The sequence below is a fragment of the Opisthocomus hoazin genome, chromosome 2 (assembly GCF_030867145.1).
Source record: "Opisthocomus hoazin isolate bOpiHoa1 chromosome 2, bOpiHoa1.hap1, whole genome shotgun sequence".
NCBI classification, from domain to species: Eukaryota; Metazoa; Chordata; class Aves; order Opisthocomiformes; family Opisthocomidae; genus Opisthocomus; species Opisthocomus hoazin.
The window spans coordinates 109,380,291-109,399,376 of record NC_134415.1 but is presented as its reverse complement, the minus strand read 5'-3'; the positions used below and the strand labels follow the sequence as shown (position 1 = coordinate 109,399,376).

The 19,086-nt window shown below is 40.4% G+C and overlaps 1 protein-coding gene across 2 annotated transcripts in view; it reads left to right on the top strand.

The window, feature by feature from the left end:
• The window catches only part of SH3YL1 (SH3 and SYLF domain containing 1), a 54,787-nt gene extending 37,418 nt beyond the window's left edge, over nt 1-17,369 (top strand). For both annotated transcript variants that reach the window (XM_075414758.1, XM_075414757.1), the window contains exon 10: nt 16,772-17,369. In XM_075414758.1, the coding sequence (XP_075270873.1) occupies nt 16,772-16,971 (200 nt within the window). In that variant the 3' untranslated portion in view covers nt 16,972-17,369. The remainder of the gene's footprint in view (nt 1-16,771) is intronic.
• Nucleotides 17,370-19,086: the final 1,717 nt, after the last annotated feature.

Here is a 19,086-nt window from a genome sequence, read left to right as displayed (position 1 = left end):
TATCTGTACAGAAAGATTTATACTTATATCTGATTATAGCAGATTAGTACCTGTAGATATAAAATGTCAAATCTACCGTGCATATTTAGGCCTTCCCAAACATCTGTTCAGTGAGATCCGAGGTGGTTGTTTTGTGTACTCTGAGGGTTTTTTGAGGTGAGTCTACATTGAAAAAGCAAAATTAAAAAGGCCATTAAGGAAATTAGTAGTTTAATGTAGATAGGACATTTGAGACTTCACTTGTAAGATTGAACAAACGCTTGGTTTGTAATTTGTCCTTAAATTTGTAAGTAGGTATATGTCCATTCTGCTCTAGAAGCTGAGCTAAAACTATTTCATCTTAGGTTAAAGGCTGAGAAGAGTGATCTAAGAATATGGCAAATGAAGCACATTAGGTTGAAAAAAGAGCTGATCTATATACTCGTGTGATTCAAGAACTGAAATTATTTTTGTGACTTCTAGTATTTAGGATGCAGTTGGGCTGCTGTTTTGCTTTCTGAATGAGACTTGCATGGAGACTTTTTTCTAAGTAGGCATTAGCAGGTGTAATATTTTGTTGCCATACAGGACCTGAAAAGTTAATTTCTTCAGAGAGTTCCAATATGTAACATGCTACAATATGCTTCTGCTTTACTTCCTTTTCCCCACCCTTCACTGGCTGATGTTTTATCTGGTCTTGAGAGAGGAAAGTCATGATGTCTTTTAATTTACTGCCCTCTTTTTCTCTGTGTCATAACTTATATGGCACTTCTTTCATCCTTTCTCTGACTTTCCTTACTTCCCCTTCATCTTACGTCTTTAAACACAGAACAGTTGTCGCTTTCCAAAGATGCTGCTGCTTTAGGCCTATCATCAGGCACAGTGAATAATAAAGCCTGAGAACGGACCGGGCCCAGTAAATGCATCTTAACGTTAGAAGTTATTTTATTTCTGCTTGTCATGACATCGTAACCTAGGTAGTTCAAAAATCTGACAACTTTTGTGCAACCTAGCTGTGAACATGAGCTCAACATCACCTTTGTGAGTCTAAGTCCCAACTTTGAGCCAAAGTTTACATTACCTAAATAATATTTGTTGGAAACTACTTACGAATAGTAAAGCCTTGGAATTCAAATATCATCAAGGCATGGGCTACTAATTGCATTAAACTTCTACATCCATAAAACATTGGGAAGTATAAGTATCCGGTGAGCTATACCTAATGAAGTCTTAATATCCAAGATGCCACTTTTCCAAAAGTCACATGGAATAAGGTACTGTATCTGTCATGTTTTTATTGTTGCATGTGGTCATAAAGTGCATATCTTGAGGCAGTGTTTCAGTGTTTGTAGTGTCACTGTGGAAATATTTTTTCTTTGTTTATGTTCTAGCAAGTATATGAGTCAATCCTTTATTAAAAAGGAATTGCATGATATATCCAGGAGGTTTTTAAATTTGAGGAAATATTCAAACTGGTAGTCATATCCATTGCAAGCCACATATTTTCTATTTCAATAACAGAGTACTGTTTTCTGATGCAGTTTTCATCATTTTCATTGCTTTCTAAACTCTGAGTGGAAAAATTAGTTGTCTCATTTTTTTCTTGCATGTGTGCGTGTCGTTAGTAATAAACATATAATTACGTACTTTTATAACTTTATTTTTTTACATCCTAGAGTATCATTTTCTGTGTTTTCAGAGGTATTCTGTGCATTTTTGCCTGTAATCATAACATAAATTAAATAGTTTCCATTGTTTTGTTTCTAGGGAGACAAGTTTAGTTGCATACATGCATGCTTTCAGAGAACTGAACTATTTCTAAGATTGTCTTTCAGAATATCAGCAAACTGTGTCTTCAGTTGTTTTTGTTCTAACTCAGAGTGTGACTCAGAATTATTATGATCAAAGCCACTGTTAATTCACATATCTTGAATTTAAAACTAGTATTCATTCTTGTTTTAAAACTCTTAGTTAAAAGCAATTACAAAATGTGGTAGTGACGTAAGGCATGAGATCTTAAAATTAAAGGGCTGAACAGCTTGCAGGAAACTGGCAGGTAGGAATAATTAGTGGTTTCCTCAGAAATCCAGCACTGAGCCTTACGTTTTTTTTCCACACGCTCCCCCTAAGTTACCTTCCAATGCTTCTTTGACTATCCCTGACACAATTCACCTAAAAAATCAAATCTCTGTAGGGCGTAACTGTATGTTCATAAGTTATTTTCATATGCTATATAACATAATAGTTCATAATTAGAAGTAAAATGTAACAGAAACCAAGAGGATAAGTTTAGCTATAGTAAGAAGTAGATACCCCACAGTATGACTGATCATACATAACCAAGACTTCAGATTTGACTCGTCCTTGGAAAAGGTGCTGTATCACTGAGACTATTAGTAGTTTCAGCTTCATAATTATTTGGAGAAAAGAGAGCTGAAGAATTAGCATCATATCAGACAACACACCATCCAATTTCTCTCTCCGTATTGGTGGTCCACCACACAATTTGTGCTTTGGCTTTAACCTGGTTAATGCTCTTCTTAACTATTTTGTAAATTATTATCAACAACTCAGTTTTAGGCGTGTTTCCGTAGTCTCTTTGAAATAGCTCCACCATTTATTTCATGTGCTTGTATTTCTTCTTGTGGTCAGGGAACAGATAAAGGCACTAATTACAAAGACATCATTATTTCCCCTCCTAACTTTACATCCCTCTAGTCTTCTGTTTGCTAGCTTCCTTTTTTTTTTTTTTGTCTCTGGTAACCTTGGAACAAATTCCTTTATTGTACAAAGAGACTTCTCTCCTTTCAAAACCTAAAAATATTAAAACAGTTTATAGAACTGATGACTTTTTGTTGGATTAATGGTTGTCAAACTAACGAGTAACATCTGTGTTCAATATTGTATTATGTTGAATTCTAATATGGCTCTGGGTTTAGAGTTCTGGGATTTGGAATACATCCATTCATATTCAAAATCTGTATCTCTCTGTATTGAAGTTTCTTTAAATTATGTACCAATTCTCTTTATTTTGATTTCTCTCAATTTTCATTGTTAATTTTTGTAACTTAGTTACCATTCTTCTAAATGCATTTGACCCCTTAGCTCTGTGTTTTCTAGCTTTATCACCTATTCTGCAGCTTTGGTTCAGCTCAGCCTTCAGCTAAAAAGCAGCTCCGCTACATCACTAATACCTCTCCTATTCCTGTACCTCAGCTTTCTGTGGCTTCCAGTTCCTCCAGTGTTCTCTGCTCTCCTTCCCCTTCCATTTTTTTTCTTTGCTGATTTCTTCATTCTTGGCTATCTCCTCATCAAAATACCTGTTCTGACAGTCTTCTGTGCTGATTAATCCCAAATATTTTTTTTTTATTTTCACATTCAGAAGTAAATCCATGATCTCCGCAAAATGAGTTCTCCATTCTTCAGTTCTGTCACCCTTCTGTTTAAACAGTTCTGCACTTAATGGTAGAGTGGGAGAATTCCATTACCTACAGGCCTCTTACCTGATGGTAATACTCTGTTTACCCATTTTCAAGAAAAAATTAGATTAAGTTGAACAGATGTGGAGAAGAATAAGTACAATGATTGGAGCAAGGAGTCACTGATATGAGGTAGCTATGAAGATTTAAAATAATGGATTTTGACTATAAAAGCATAAGGAAGGTAAATGCCAAGGAAGAACGCTTTCAGCCGAAGGCCAATGTCAACAAACAAAAAAATAGATGTAAACTAGTAGCGAATTACTTGAAGCTGGATTCTAAGAAAGCTGTCTTACAAACTGGGGCAGTATGGCTCTGAAATAGCCTCCCCAGAGGACTATCGAGTGGCCAAAAAGGTGGTTTAGTGTCTGGCAACACACCAGACTCCTACCTAAGTCTTGGAGAAAGTGCTTTATTTTGTTACATGCTCCCAGTCTCACCTGTATGGAAGTCTTGCATTACTAGACCATTCCATGGATCCTAGCTGTTATCTGGCCACTCTCACCAGTCCATACTGGGTATCTTTCAGCAGGATACTGATACAGATATGATGGTCCTACTCTTCCTCAGCTCATATCTTCTCTAAACTTCGTAGTTTTCACATATGCACAAGATCCTCATTCTTTTGTATCCCCCCTCTCTGTCCCAGGTATCCATCCTATCTTGTCGCTTCTTTTTGACCCTTAAACTCTGAATCTCATCCAGCAATATCTCTTCCCAGTGTTAGCATCTCATCTTCTTCTTGTAAAGCCCATAGTTGATCATATTGCTGTTACCTAGACTTCTTTGACTTTGTTGTTATGGAGTTCTTCAGTACTATGCTGGACCCTCTTTAAAGCAGTTTCTTTTGCACCCAGTTCAAGCCATTGGCTCTGTCTATGCTGATAGATTAAACATTGCCAGGGAATGTACTTGGGCACTGAAACTTTATCATTTATTTCATTAAATTGTTAGCAGGTTCCTGATATGATTTTGATCTGGGAAAGGTATTGGGCTGTCCTTAGTTTGAAAGTTAGCATGTGCCAGAGACTATCCCCAGTAGTCAATATGAATGAAGCTACTGTGATCTGGAGACACAGAATTTAGTAGTATGGATAGGGCGGACTGGCAGTTGGCCTTGGTACTGCTCCATTTACTGATGTAAATGTAACTGTTACTTCCAAGTCTCTGGTGATCTCTTTATAACCACGTATTAGAAATTGTGTTCCATCCTACCTTAACCTGATAGATAGATTAATTGTCATCATCGGTTTTCTTTGGTGATACTTGTACTCCCTGAATTCCATTGCTGGGCTATGTCTGTAATTGCCTTTACATCTGTATTTCCAGTGCTTCACTGAGAAGGTGTCCTTATCAGCCCTGTATTTTTATGTTAAGATTTCCCAGCTAGATGTCCTTTGTCCCTTTTCATTTGCTAGATAACATTTTCTACAGACAACTCATAACTACCTTTCTTCCAGATCCATCTCTTCCTGCCTTACTCTGGTACTACTTTGTTAGCTAGTTACAAATTCAAGCTAAAAATGATCAAGTAGAATCTGAAACTGCCTGTTGGTGACCACTGCAGAGCACACGTTTTCTTTGAGTTGAATTTCTTTAGAAGTTCTCGCTTTCTGAGCAATGAGTCCTGTAGATTGTTCTCCAAATACCACTTCGAAGATGCAGCCTTTTCTTTCCATCTCCACTTTTGTCCGGGCTTTTGTCCTGTTATGATTCAGTTGTTGCAACATCCTTCTCTCCGACCTTTGCAAATTCAGTATTCCTTTACTCTCATCTAGATTCATTTCTTGCTTCAAAGTTAATTTCCTGCCATATCACTTTACCCATCCTTTACGTTCCTCCATTGACTCTCAGGTTAAGTATCTTTGAGCTAAAACAGAGCCAAAAGCACTCCCTGCCAGATCCAGCTTTCATCCCCTTCTTGTGAGGGTTATAGATTGAACTTAGTGGTTCACCTACCTGCTTCAAAGTTAAGTTTAAGCCAGTTCTCTGCCTGCCTTTAGGCATCATCATGGCCTAATGCTGCTGCATGCCTCAAGTCAGAGTTTTAGGTCTTTAGTTCCTGCTGTCATGAGCCCTAGCACTAATTCAGAAGCTATCCCTGTCATTAGTAGTTACCCTGATGCCTTCAGAATTTACTACATGCTATTTCCTTTGCCCACCCCTTGCCTTCCACATTGTAATGCAGTGTGCTGTATCCAGCAGAAAATGTATATCTCTGGTGCTTGCAGTTCCTACCCAAGTCCTACCCAAAATATTGCTCAGCAAGCCTCGAGCCTGAAAATATGAAGGAGTGGCAGCAGTAGTCACTGTATCAACTGGACCAGTTCAAGCCCCTATTAACAGCGACAGCAGAAGCTGAGTAACTGTTGCTGACTGGATTCCGTACTCAAATTCTAGTTCCACCCTTAAAGCTGACTTTGACTGTAATACAGTAACTTGTATCCACCTCAGAATGAACCATAAGACATTTGCTGCTCCTATTCTGTCCTTCACCTGTCCTGCTAGGATCCAATGTTATCTGTTAGTTTCCTGATCTGGCTCTATCAGTTGACAAGCACAGCAAATCCAGAAATATCTGTAAGACATTTAGTCTTGCCATGTAATGCCTCATCTCATTCCTGATATTGCTTGTCTACCAATGAATCTTTCTCTTCAGCCCCTTACTTTATTAAACTCTGATCTTAGTCTTACCCTAACAGTAGCCCAGTTGCTCTGTCAGTCCTGGGCTAAATTGATTTGTTTTAGCAAAGAAAAACAGCCATTGTAGCTTTTCATGAGACTGCTAGTGAGCTTAGCTTTCTATTACGTACGTCCTCCTGAATTCCTAGCTTTATCATCACAATGCATACTTGCCCTCCTTACTAGACCAGCAGTTCTTTCATTATGATTATTAGTTAAAACTCAGCAATGGCCATGAGCCATTCAGCCTGAAACCTAATCTTTTCTGTGGGAGAAGACATTTTTGCAAGAACTGTCACAGGGAAAGACTGCTCAGTTCACGTAGCTGAAACCAAAATCAAATCGAAGTGCTTTATTAATTCACTAATGACAGATGATTAGCTAGTAACGTGTGAAGTATACATTCAGGATCGATAGCAGCATTACAACAAATAAATCACAATATTAGGCAACTACGAAAAGTTAACAAATGCCTCTGAAGTTTCAAATGCCCTTCAAGGCATACACGCATATCAAGTGTTATGTCTACAAAGCTTTACATTCGCACACATCCCCTCTCACAGGTAGTACAGGTTATGAGCACACGCTGCCTGTTCTGGCAGTGCAGGTTCTCCTACCTACACAAACCTCTTGTTGGAGATGTGGTACTGTAGCTTTATGTGTGCTTGTGCAGCTCCCTACAACCCACTGATCCCTGTGTTGATGAGAAAGCCCCACCACAAGGTCACATATGCATGAAGAGATGCGAGTCCCCACTAGGTGCCCCCATGTTGGAAATCCTCTAGCTGAGCGCAGGCTGGTCACAGTGTCTGGCAGGAGGGCTGCCTAGACAGAGGTGATGGTGGCAAGGTGACTTCCATTCGTATCAAATTGGGGTTTGATTACTGCCGTTCCAGTCCAGATTCTCTCCCTGCCAGTTACAAGTTTTCATGCTGCTTTTATATTTCAGGGTAACTTTGTTTCAAAAGTCTTTTTGAAGTTTTCACTCAATCACAGAATGGTTGAGGTTGGAAATGGCTCCTAGAGGTCATCTGGTCCAACACCCGTGCTCAAGCAGGGCCGCCAAGAGCCAGTTGCCTAGGACCATGTCCAGACAGCTTTTGAATACCTCCAGGGATGAAAATTCCACCACCTTCCTGGGCAAACTGTGCCAGTGCTCAGTCACCCTTGCAATAACAAAATGTTTCCTGATGCTCAGAAGGAACTTCCTCTGTTTTTGGTTTGTGCCTGTTGCCTCTGCATCTGTCACTGGAAGCCACTGAAAAGAGCCTGGCTCTGCCCTCTTTCCGCCCTCCCTTCAGATATTTATAGACGTTGATGAGCTTTTTCTTCCCTAGGCTGGACAGTCCTAGCACTCTCAGCCTTTCCTCAGTCCCTTCATTATCCACATGGCCCTTTGCTGGACTCTCTCCAGCATGTCCATATCTCTTGTACTGAGGAGCTCAGAACTGAACACAGTGCTCCAGGTGTGGTCTCACCAGCGCTGAGTAAAGGGGAGGGTTCACATCCTTTGACCTGCTGGCAATGCTTTGCCTAATGCCACCCAGGATACTGTTTGCCACCTTCGCTGCGACAGCATGCTGCTGGCTCGTGTAAAGCTGTTGAATCAAGCTAATGCTTGTCTGCCTCTTTGGCTCATCCAGTTGTGACCTGATAATAATCTTCCTTTTTAATGTGATAATTTGGAGCAAACATCCTCTAGGCAGTTTAGTATAACCCATGTATACACAGTATTTACACTTACAATCATATCTTAGCAGGTGGTGTTGTACAGACTATTTGCTAAGGGTGGCCATTAAAATCTCCTATAAACTCTTCCTTGTTGCTGGCACCAACTATCATTTTTTACTCAAGAGATTTGCAGGATCCAGTAATTAACCTAGTTCTTCAGCCTACTCTGGATTCTTTCCTGAACTCTAATTATAAACTCAATACTAATCCTTTCCAAACAAGAGCCCAGTGTCCCGTAACAGGTAAAGAACTAAGACTTCTGTCTGTTCACTGTTAATTACAGCTCTCATCCTAAACATATGGGCAAAATGCCCAAGGCTTTCAGTGCCTCTGAACACTGTACTAGTGATAGTAAACCTTTCTGATACTTGATATATTTGTTTTTAAAAGCATAGATGTTTGCATCTGCCTAGGTCCTTTAGCTGTTTTCCATCACTTGATCGATTTGCTGGTTTTCTTTTACTTCTCCTGCACAAACAGGATTCATGTGGTTGCTTAGTTTTCTAGGTCTCCATTTAACCAATGAGAATTCTATTACAGTCTTTCTGTAAGCTGACACGTTTCAGTAGAGTTTTTATGCCAGCACTGTACAACTTCTGTCTTCTCTGATGCTGGAGACTCATTGGACTTTTAACATTTTTTGTGGCAGTTCCAGTCACTTGTCTCTACTTCTTTACAAAATACAGAGAAAGTAGAAGTTAGTATGTTGAATGTGTTGCTCATTCAGATTGACTTTTAAATAACAAAAACTATAGCCATGCATTCTAAAGGTTGCACAAAAAAATTGAGTTAGATAGAGAGACTATTCAGTTTCAAGGAAAAATGTATCTACCTAGACAATCACATCTTCATGTAGAATGTTGTGTCCCAATAGAAGCGGTGTTATAACCTTTCCACTTCAAGAGAAACCAGCCCCACAGCATATCTACCAAAGTAGAGATTTAGCAGAAAGTGCATAATATATGGACAGTCAACAACAGGATTACTCCTTAAGTCATCAGTACCTGTCATCAGATGGCTCGGCGGTGGTGATAATTGAGTCGCAGAGCTCCTTCTTTCCAAGCTCTTTAATATGGTTTAGATTATCCCAAAAACAAGAGTAATAGTTTGTGTTAGTTGACTTACAGTTTCTATCATATAGGTGCACATGATCCACAAAATCATGCTAGCTCTTTAATTGCTGACAGCGAATTTTGCAAAGTGGATGCTTAGCAATCTCACCACTAACCTCAAGCACATGAAATTTTTTTCAGTTTTATTGTTGTGTCAACGGCCAAAAGCAGTATTTTACCATTTTAGTAAATGCAAAGCTCTTCAGCATCAGACATTCAGTGGCTAGGAGATACACATGTCTACACATGTCTATGCCAGTAAAATTAAATTTGGGACCCACAGCTGGATTGTACTATTCTGGTTTCCAGCTCAGATTTAGTTTTTGAAAGCATAATAAGCTGAACGCAAAATGATGTAAAATCCCTTGCTTCTCTAAAAATCAGTCCTAGAATCAGACTATGGGCCTACTAATATTTTATAGGGTCACATTGGAATGTCCAACTAGTGGCTACATCTACTAGTAAATTAAGCAGCGTGAAGGCATGGGCCCAAGTACTGTAACTGTTACTTCTGTGGTTGTTCTGTTAAAAAGTTTCTTGGCGTCATTCTCACCTAGCACTTTCCCAGATGATTTATAGATGTGGTTCAGGAATTACTCCAGTATGGAAACCAGTAGGTAGTTTGGATGTGGCTCTCCTTGGATGAGTGTTTACTACTGTGTATGTGGCCAGTCTGTGCCAGCTGGCCTCAAAGAAAGGCTCTGGGACTCTTCAACAGATTACTAGAAATGTAGCCAGTGTATCTGTTCTATAACAACGTTCTAGAGAATGTGTTCATTCTGTGGTAAATGTGCTGTAATTAAAGATAGTTTTATCGCTCTTTCATTTGTGCTGGGGCTGGTACTGCAGTGCACCCAAGAGGCTGTAAATTTGCTCTAGTTTATACCTCATCAAGTCCTTAATCCATAGCAGTAGTCTCTAGCTAAAAGTTCAAATCATTATGGTATGTGAAGATGAAGAAAAATAAAAGGATATTGTGGTCAGAACGGTTTGTTATCAAACATACACCATACCCATGTGTGCTACAGCATTGAATATGTATGCTGGCTGCTGCACTAATTAAGCTTCAACCAAAATGTCTGTATTTCTGCTTTGACCACTGTGTTTGTAGAATTGTGCTGTGTGTGTTCAGGTACCATTAATTAAGGATTTTCTACAATGTAATTTGTTTTTATTCTAGTGTGCATACTCATAAATCTCAATGATTTCAGTATCATATGCTGTATGTAGCACTGTAGCACCATCTTGTGTGAGCTGCAAATGTGGTTTCAGTATATGCATTCAGCAATCTTCATATTGACTATAAAAATTTTATTTAAAACCCTTTGATGTAAAACTGAGATCAGGAAAAAAGAACATGAAACAGCTCCCCCTTACAATATATGTGGTAGATTTCATAATAGTGTGCTCATTTAAGATACTTATCTGTTAGGATGATCCATGTAAATAATAGGTATGGGATGCTAGAATCTAGAGGCAATAAAATGCATTTTATCTGGTTTATGCTACAAAAATATAGAATTAAAGCACAGAGATTAGAATCTTTGTGCGAAATAAAATGAAACTATAGTGTGGGAAAGCTCCTAGGAGAAATTAAGTAGGAATTGTTATGAAACAGCTGACAGGAATAAAGCTGGAAAATGCTTTTAAATGATAGCAGGTAGCAAATGGGGCAAGGACACAGAACTCGGTGTTCATAATCAGCTGTAGTGCTTTGAGGTTTCTGTATGTTTGGAAAGATACATACGCACAGGGGCAAAAAGGGAAATGCATAAAACAATCCTGTTCATATGACAGAAAATAATAATTGGAGACGTGATCAGAATTATAGAATAGTTTGGGTTAGAAGGGACATTTAAAGGTCCAACCTCCCTGCAATGAACAGGGACACATTCCGCTAGACCAGGTTGCTCAGAGCTCCGTCCAACCTGGCCTTGAATCTTTCCAGGGATGGAGCATCTACCACCTCTCTGGGGAACCCATTCCAGTGTTTCACCACCCTCATCGTAAAAAAAATTATTCCTTATATCTAGTCTAAATCTACCTTCTTTTAGCTTAAAACCATTACCCCTTGTCCTGTCGCAGCAGGCCCTGCTAAAAAGTCTGTCCCCATCTGTCTTCTAAGCTCCCTTTAACTACTAGAAGGCCGCAATAAGGTCTCCTTGCAGCCTTCTCTTCTCCAGACTGAACAGCCCCAACTCTCTCAGCCTTTCCTCATAAGAGAGGTGCTCTCTGATCATTTTTGTAGCCCTCCACTGGACCTGCTCCAACAGCTCCATGTCCTTCTTGTGCTGAGGGCTCCAGAGCTGGATGCAGCACTCCAGGTGGGGTCTCACCAGAGTGGAGCAGAGGGGCAGAATCACCTCCCTCAATCTGCTGGCCACGCTTCTCTTGATGCAGCCCAGGATATGGTTGGCCTTCTGGGCTGCGAGCGCACATTGTTGCCTCATGTCCATCTTTTCATCCACCAGTACCCCCAAGTCAGTCTTGGCAAGGCTGCTCTCAAGCCCTTCATCCCCCAGCCTGTATTGATACCAGGGATTGCGCCGACCCATGTACAGGACCTTGCGCTTGGCCGTGTTGAACCTTGTGAGGTTCACATGGACCCACTTCTTGAGCTTGTCCAGGTCTCTTTGGATGGCATCCCGTCCTTCTGGTGTGTCAGCTGCACCACTCAGCTTGGTATTGTCAGCAAACCTGCTGAGGGTGCACTCGATCTCGCTGTGTCACTGGTGAAGACATTAAGCAGTACTGGACTCAATACGGACCCCGCAGAGACACCACTTGTCACTGATCTCTATAACAGTCCTCCCATCAAATCCATATCTGTACATTTTAGAGAGAAGGATGTTGTGGAGGAACATATCAAAGGCCTTACGGAAGTCCAGATAGATGACATCCATAGCTCTCCTCTTATCCATTGATGTAGTCACTCCATCCTAGAAGGCCATGAGGTTGGCCAGGCAGGACTTGCCGTTGGTGAAGCCATGCTGGGTGTCTCAAACCACCTCCCTGTTCTCCATGTGCCTTAGCAGAGCTGCTAGGAGGATCTGTTCCAGGCACAGAGGTGAGGCTGACAGGTGGTAGTTCCTGGGGTCCTCCTTTCTACCCTTTTCAAAATTGGGCACAAGGTTTCCCTTCTTCCAGTCACCAAGGACTTCACTGGACTACCAAGAGTTTTCAGGTGTCATGGAGAGTGGCTTAGTAACTACATCAGCCAATTCCCTCAGGACTCTTGGTTGCATCTCATCAGGTCCCATAGTCTTATGTATATTCAGGTTCCTCAGGTGGTCACAAACCTGATCTTCCCTTACAGTGGGAGGGACTTTTTTCTCGGTCTGTCCGCTCGAGAGGTGTAGGAAGGAAGTAGTAGAAGCCCTTTCCTTCTTGCCCTTTAGTTTGCCCAGTAGGTCTCGGCTCAGCCATGCTGGTCTCTTGCCTTCCTTTCATGATTTCTGACACCTGAGGATCGAGAGCTCTTGCACTCTATGGAAAGCATCCTTAAAGATCTGCCAGCTCTGTTCTGCTCCCTTGACCCTGGGGACAGTTTCCCAGGGCGTCCTATTTACTAACTCCTTGAAGAGCTGGAAGTGGGCTTTCCTAAAATTCAGGGTCCTGACTTTACTTTTTGCCTTTCCCGTATCCCTCAGGACTGCCAACTCCACTGGTGTGTGATCACTGCAGCCCAGGCTGCCCCCAGTCTTGATGTCACCAATTAGCTCACTGGTGTTGGTGACCATCAGGTCCAGTATTGCATCCACTCTGGTAGGGATGTCTGTTACTTGGATTAAGAAGTTATCCTCAGTGCATTCTAGGAATCTCCTGGATTGCCTACAGCTCGCCGTGCTACTTTTCCAGCAGATGTTGGAGTGGTTGAAGTCCCCCAGCAGGACAAGAGCCTGCGAGCATGAAGCCTCCTGGAGCTGGAGGAAGAAGGCTTTGTCAGTAGGCTCCCCTTGATCTGGCGGCCTGTAGCAGACACCAACCGCAAGGTTCCCTTTGTTGTGTCGGTCTCTGATTCTCATCTGTAAGCTTTCCACCTGCTTGTGGCTGTTCTTCAGAGACAGCTGTTCACACTCTATCCATTTCCTGATGTAGAGGGCAACGCCTCTACCCCTCCTTCCTCGCCTGTCCCTTCTGAACATTGAGGTGCAGTTGTGCATTGTGGTGCATCGAATGCACTGCTACACTTTAATATCTTGCATGCACTTCTTGTGGTCCACCTTTTCATGCTTTAATTTGTGTGTGATTTCCCTTTGTTTTCCTTCCTACTTTTCTCCTGTTTATAGTCAACATTTTATTTAAGAGGAATTATAGTCTTACTGTTAATGCAAGTTCAGCCGTGGAGGAGATAAGTATTGCTTGCTGCCATTGCAATGAGTTCAGCATATTGAAGTGGTGGTGACAGTTCTTCTATTGAATGTAATGAAAAGAAGTGCTCACTGTTAGTTTTAGCATTTTCAGTCTCTTCTTTGTGCTGTCAATTATCTAATTTTTTGAAGTGTATTGACATAGTTTGGGTGTTTATATAGTAACTCTAATTCTCCTTGAGGCATTATCTATTCGAACATTCAGGTGATGGAAACACATAGGGTTAAGAACTCAAAGTATAAGAATTTGTAGCCTTCATCATAACTTATAAAATGCACTTTTACCCATGCATACTGCCTGAATGTGGCACAGGGGTAAAACACCCTCTTCCTTTTTATTTGCAACTGAAACATAACTGTTTTCATGCTTTAGCACCTAAAGAGTCCTGAGCCACAGTATTTCCTTACTGCTCTTCAATTAAAACTAGAATTAAGAAGTCCAAGTGTCTTTTACTTTTGTGTTTTTTTTGCTGTGATTTCCGTGATCAAAATATCTAGCTGCAGACCACACTTTGCATGGGAACACATCACATCATCCTGACTGCATCAACTGCATGAATTCTTGCAGGAAGATGAGGTAATTGCTGAATACTCAGTCTGTCAGGTTTTCAAGTGTGAAAGTAAAAAAAGATATTTAGAAAAGCTGTATTGCTGCCTTTTTGTGGTAGGAGTAACTGGTGGAGGTAAAGACCTGATAAGCATGGGTATTCTCATCTGGTTTTGTTTTCACATCAAAAGAAATAGTGGTGTGGGACTTTAGATCGTTAATATAGATATCAGGGGAGAGAGACTATGTAATCAAAGAAGACAGCATTTGACTTTTCTGCAACCAACACTTCCAGCACATGGCCAAATAATTTTGTATTGATCTTTGATAATTGGTACAAACACAGATCATAAAGAGAAAGAACTGGCCTATGAAATGAACATATATACTGGCAGATGCTGGGGAAAAAAAGTCTATGCTATTTATGCATACGTTTGTAGTCCATTGTTCTCTATCTGCCCTGTTTCGGCTACAGTTTGTATTTGAGAGGCTGGAGGGAGAAGGATTTTTCCTCTTTCTTTTAAAGTGACAAAAGCAACTAGAAGAAAAGTTCTGTGGTATCAGTTGTTGATGAGAGACTGACAAAAAAATTGTATCAGTGCTTCTCTCACCATCCATTGAGAGAGATTGACTGGTGGAGCCACACGCTGCCATCCCTGAGGCCAAGGCAGCAGTAGGCAGCTCCACAAGAAGCAGAGGATCCCCTACCCTCTTGCCACCAAGCAGAAAGACGGGACCTAAGAGACAGGGGGAAATGGAAACGGGTCCCTGCTCGGGGCAGCAGACGCATACCCTCCTGGCCTCCCTCACCTCCCCAGTTGCCCTTAAGCAACAGATACGGGGCTCTGGAATGTGAGGGCCTGGCAAATGAGGATGTAGGGGAAGGTCCATCCAGGGGTTTGCCTAGGACGAGTCAGTCAGCCCCATGTATTATGACTGTCCCAGTTAAGAAAAAAGGAGGGTAATTGTCATAGGCGATTTCCTTCTGAGGGGAACAGAGGGCCCGATATGTCGATCAGACCCATCCCACAGGAAAGTCTGCTGCCTCCCTGGGGTCTGGGTTAGGAGTGTTGCTAGGAAGCTCCCTGGTCTGGTGCAGCCCCCTGATTATTACCTGCTGTTGGTGATGCAGATTGGTGGTGATGAGATCGAAAAAAAAGGAAAAAAGCACCTCGAGTATTGTGTTCAGTTCTGGGCCCCTCACTACAAGGACACTGAGGGGCTGGAGCGTGTCCAGAGAAGGGCAGCGAGGCTGATGAGCGGTCTGGAGAACAAGTCTTATGAGGAGTGGCTGAGGGAGCTGGGGCTGTTTAGTCTGGAGAAGAGGAGGCTGAGGGGGGACCTTCTTGCTCTCAACAACTACCTGAAAGGAGGTTGTAGTGAGGCGGGTGTTGGTCTCTTCTCCCAACTAACTAGTGATAGGATGAGAGGCAATGGCCTCAAGTTGCGCCAGAGGAGGTCTAGATTGGATATTAGGAAAAATTTCTTTACTGAAAGAGTGGTCAGGCATTGGCACAGGCTGCCCAGGGAGGTGGTGGAGTCCCCATCCCTGGAGGTGTTCTAAAAACCTGTAGATGTGGCACTTCAGGACGTGGTGGTGTTGGGTTGATGGTTGGACTTGATGGTCTGAGAGGTCTTTTCCAACCTATGATTCTATTATTCTATCATTTCTAGCTCTGTACTTGCAGTGTGTAGGCTAAGAAGAACTTGAGTTTCCCCTTTTGCAACACAGTTTTGGCAGCAAGCAGGTACAGCTAATACTAAAAGCCTTTAATCTTGCATGCTTGAGCATTTGTGCAGCCATCATTTCCGTATGAGCAATACATCCTGAAATTTCTCCACCTGACTGTGTAAACATCTTGATTATTTCCTCTTAAGTAGTCTTCCATTGCACCTTCCCTTTTTCACTTTCAGATGCATTCATGTGAGAGATTTAACTGCTTTCTAAATGAACATTAAACAAATGCAACTACCTCGTATAGTTCAGACAGTTAAAGGAATTGAGAGCAAACATAAGTGTTAAGATATTCATTTAGATTAAAAGTTCAATAATGGTAAACATTGAGATATTGGCTAAAACAGTGTCAATAGGAATGGAAGCTGGATAATGGTATCCAAGACTTTAATGATTTTAAAACTAGATCAGAAGATTCATGGCAAGATTCCAACCCCAGCTAAGGACTGAAAGAGATATGTAAATGAGACTGGTCGAAAGAGAATAAAAGCCATTTGTGTATGCGGTCCAAAATACTACTATGCAAGCCAAGTCACTTCCAGTATATCAAACCATAATCAGTTCTTTCCACTAGTATGTTTTGTGCGGTTTTTTTAATGTGCAAGATACAGCAAAATGTTCGACACCACAAACCGTATGGAAAGAGAAGGGAGGTGCTGTGGATATTTTGTATTTTACCATCTTATATCCTGATTATTGATAAAAAAATCAAATCCCTGCTTTAAGTTTTGCAGTGTTTATGAAGAAACTGTCAGAGAGAACACATACTAAAACTAAAACCCAAAGAAGGTTCTGTTGAACAGTCTTTCAGGAAGCACCCACACTTTCTTCAACACACTGCGTTTGTTCCCACTGTCTCTGTTTGACTGTATGAGGTATATAGAAAAAATTGTTGATCTTTGTTTGTTATAGAGTACTACCTTATTAAATAGACTCTCCTGACAGGCTAGAATCCAAATTTCACTTACCTAAGAATGTGGAGGAAACGGAGGGCTTTTTTCATGTGCAGTTTATATGCTCAGATAAATTATTGTCGTGTCCTCGTACGCTGTTTTCTACTGTCATTTAACAGTATTGTATTTAAGGACCTACTGCATGTGCAGTTTAGTAATTTCATTTAATTTCTTTCACTTCAGGTAACTCTTGGAGTAATCCAGTAGAAGTGACAGCACTTTATTCATACGAAGGACAACAGCCAGGTGACTTGACTTTCAAAGCTGGAGACAAAATCACAGTCACAACCAAAACAGGTTCCCAGTTTGACTGGTGGGAAGGAAGAGTAGGAGGACAAACTGGCATCTTTCCAGCCAATTATGTTGCCATAAGTAACAACTAAATTTGTATTGAAGAAAATCTTGAAGCAGTAATAGATTTACACTGAAAAATATATTTTAACTTTTCAGGTTTTATTAAAATTAAATTCTTAATCAAGACTATTCTAACACAAAATTGAAATGTATCAAATGACCTTAACTTTGCCTTAAACTTATTTCTTAAATAAACAGTAGGTGATAGTCAATTTATGATGAAGTCTTACTTTTGAGCAAGTTGCCGTACACAAAGTACTCCAATTTGTATCTAGTTTCAATTCTGTCTTGCTATATGGATTTATTCTTTACGTGAGGGAAAAATTACAAACAATTTAAAGCTAGACATGCTGAAAAAGTACTAGTTTCTATTAAATTAGAAGTTATGGTTTCTTTCTATAATAAATGCTCTCAAATTTGCTTCAAACCGTCTCTGAGTAGGAGTTCTTTACTTTTACTAAACAGATATTTTTTCACAGGTATGGCAGAAGGAATTACCTTTATACTTGGTTTTAAACATAACAATACAGTTTAGGCATTGCAATTTTTCTTAGTAACTACTTAAGGTCTTGTCCGCAATGTTTGTCCTTGTTAGGCATACAAAGACCATGTTTTAAACAACTCTGTAACAGTTAAGCAGTTTAGCTTCTCTGATAGCTTGTCTTATATTGCCTTCATCTTTGAAGAATGTAAGCACTTCTGAAAGTTTGTTTAATAAAATGCATGAATAGTCCCTCCCAGAAAATATATAGACTTATAATGTCCCTTGATTCCTGTAGGAACTTGTTCCATAGGTGGAAAGCAAGACAGAGGAATCTTTGCCTGGTTCACAAATGAGCTTGCACAACTCTTAACTATTTCTTGCCATTTAAGATTTTTTTAATGTTTGATCTTTAAGGAAAGAGCAACATAGAGTAAACTACAGAGTAAATAGTGTAAAATTATTAAGAGTAAGATAGGGAAGATATTTCTGTAGGATGTATGTAGTAGTAATGTGTAGCACTGTTGTTCTCAGATTTCAGCTTAATTTTGAGTATTTTTGTAATTCTACTTCGTTTTACAGATGCAGGTATTGACTTGAAAGTTGATGTGGCAAATCAGAGCAGAGTTGAGAATGAGGCTTGGAGCTTTTGAGAACCAGTTTAGTTTCCTTCTCGTTGCTGGATATGCTGAATTTGCCTCTCATGTGGAGTTAATGCCAGGATACTTCTTCGGTCTCAGCTTTTCTCCGCTTGAAAATATATTTTAAGTCCTTGTTTCTTCTAACAGTGCCATGAGTATCAGATGGAAAATTAGTATGTGTGAACTTTCCGGCAACCTGGTTGCAGTTGATCTGCTGTTACGACCTACTAGTGTATCAGGTGCTGTTTAGCTTGAAGTTATCCCATCTGAATGGCAAGGTTAAGCCTAGTATAGAGGCAGACTTATCACCATTAGAAAAGCATTCTGTTCCACTCATTGGCAACAGTTTCTGGATTTCTTTCAGACTGGGCCACACATTTTTGATAAACAAAATCAAAATCAGACAGAAGAGACTGAAACCATAGTCAAATGTGTTTACTACCTTTAACTAAGAATCCTTCGTATTCTTTGCCTCATAAACCAGACAGGTGTATGTGATCTGTCTTCAGACAGATATCACCACCAAACAGATCCACACTGCTTGCAGGTATTTTTTTAGAAAGTATTTTCCAACCAGTTTGAAAGAGTAATATAACTTCATGTAGCTGCAGTGGAAGTGTTAATACATGTCTTTAGAAGGACTGTCATAGCTCCTGCCAGTTTGAGGTGAGAAAGTAAATTCTGTGTTTAACTATTTTTCATAGACTACAACTATTGCTTATTAAGCAAGAAAACACTGAATCATCGAGTATCAAGACTCAGTGAAGGGAGTTAATAATACTGTCATAGACCCAGATGCTAGATATGCCACTTAGTCAGAAAGAATCACTCCTGCATTTATTATACCCTGTTGCTGCACTTTATTTATGTGGTGCAAACTGGAGCAGCCTCTATCAGAGTTGTGCTGTGATACTTTATTAGTCATTTCAGAATGCTGGCTGCTTTGTCAGACTGTACTTGCCTTTGTGTAGGGTTGTTAAAGCTTCTTAACTCATCTCAAGTATCTTCTTCCATGAAACTGT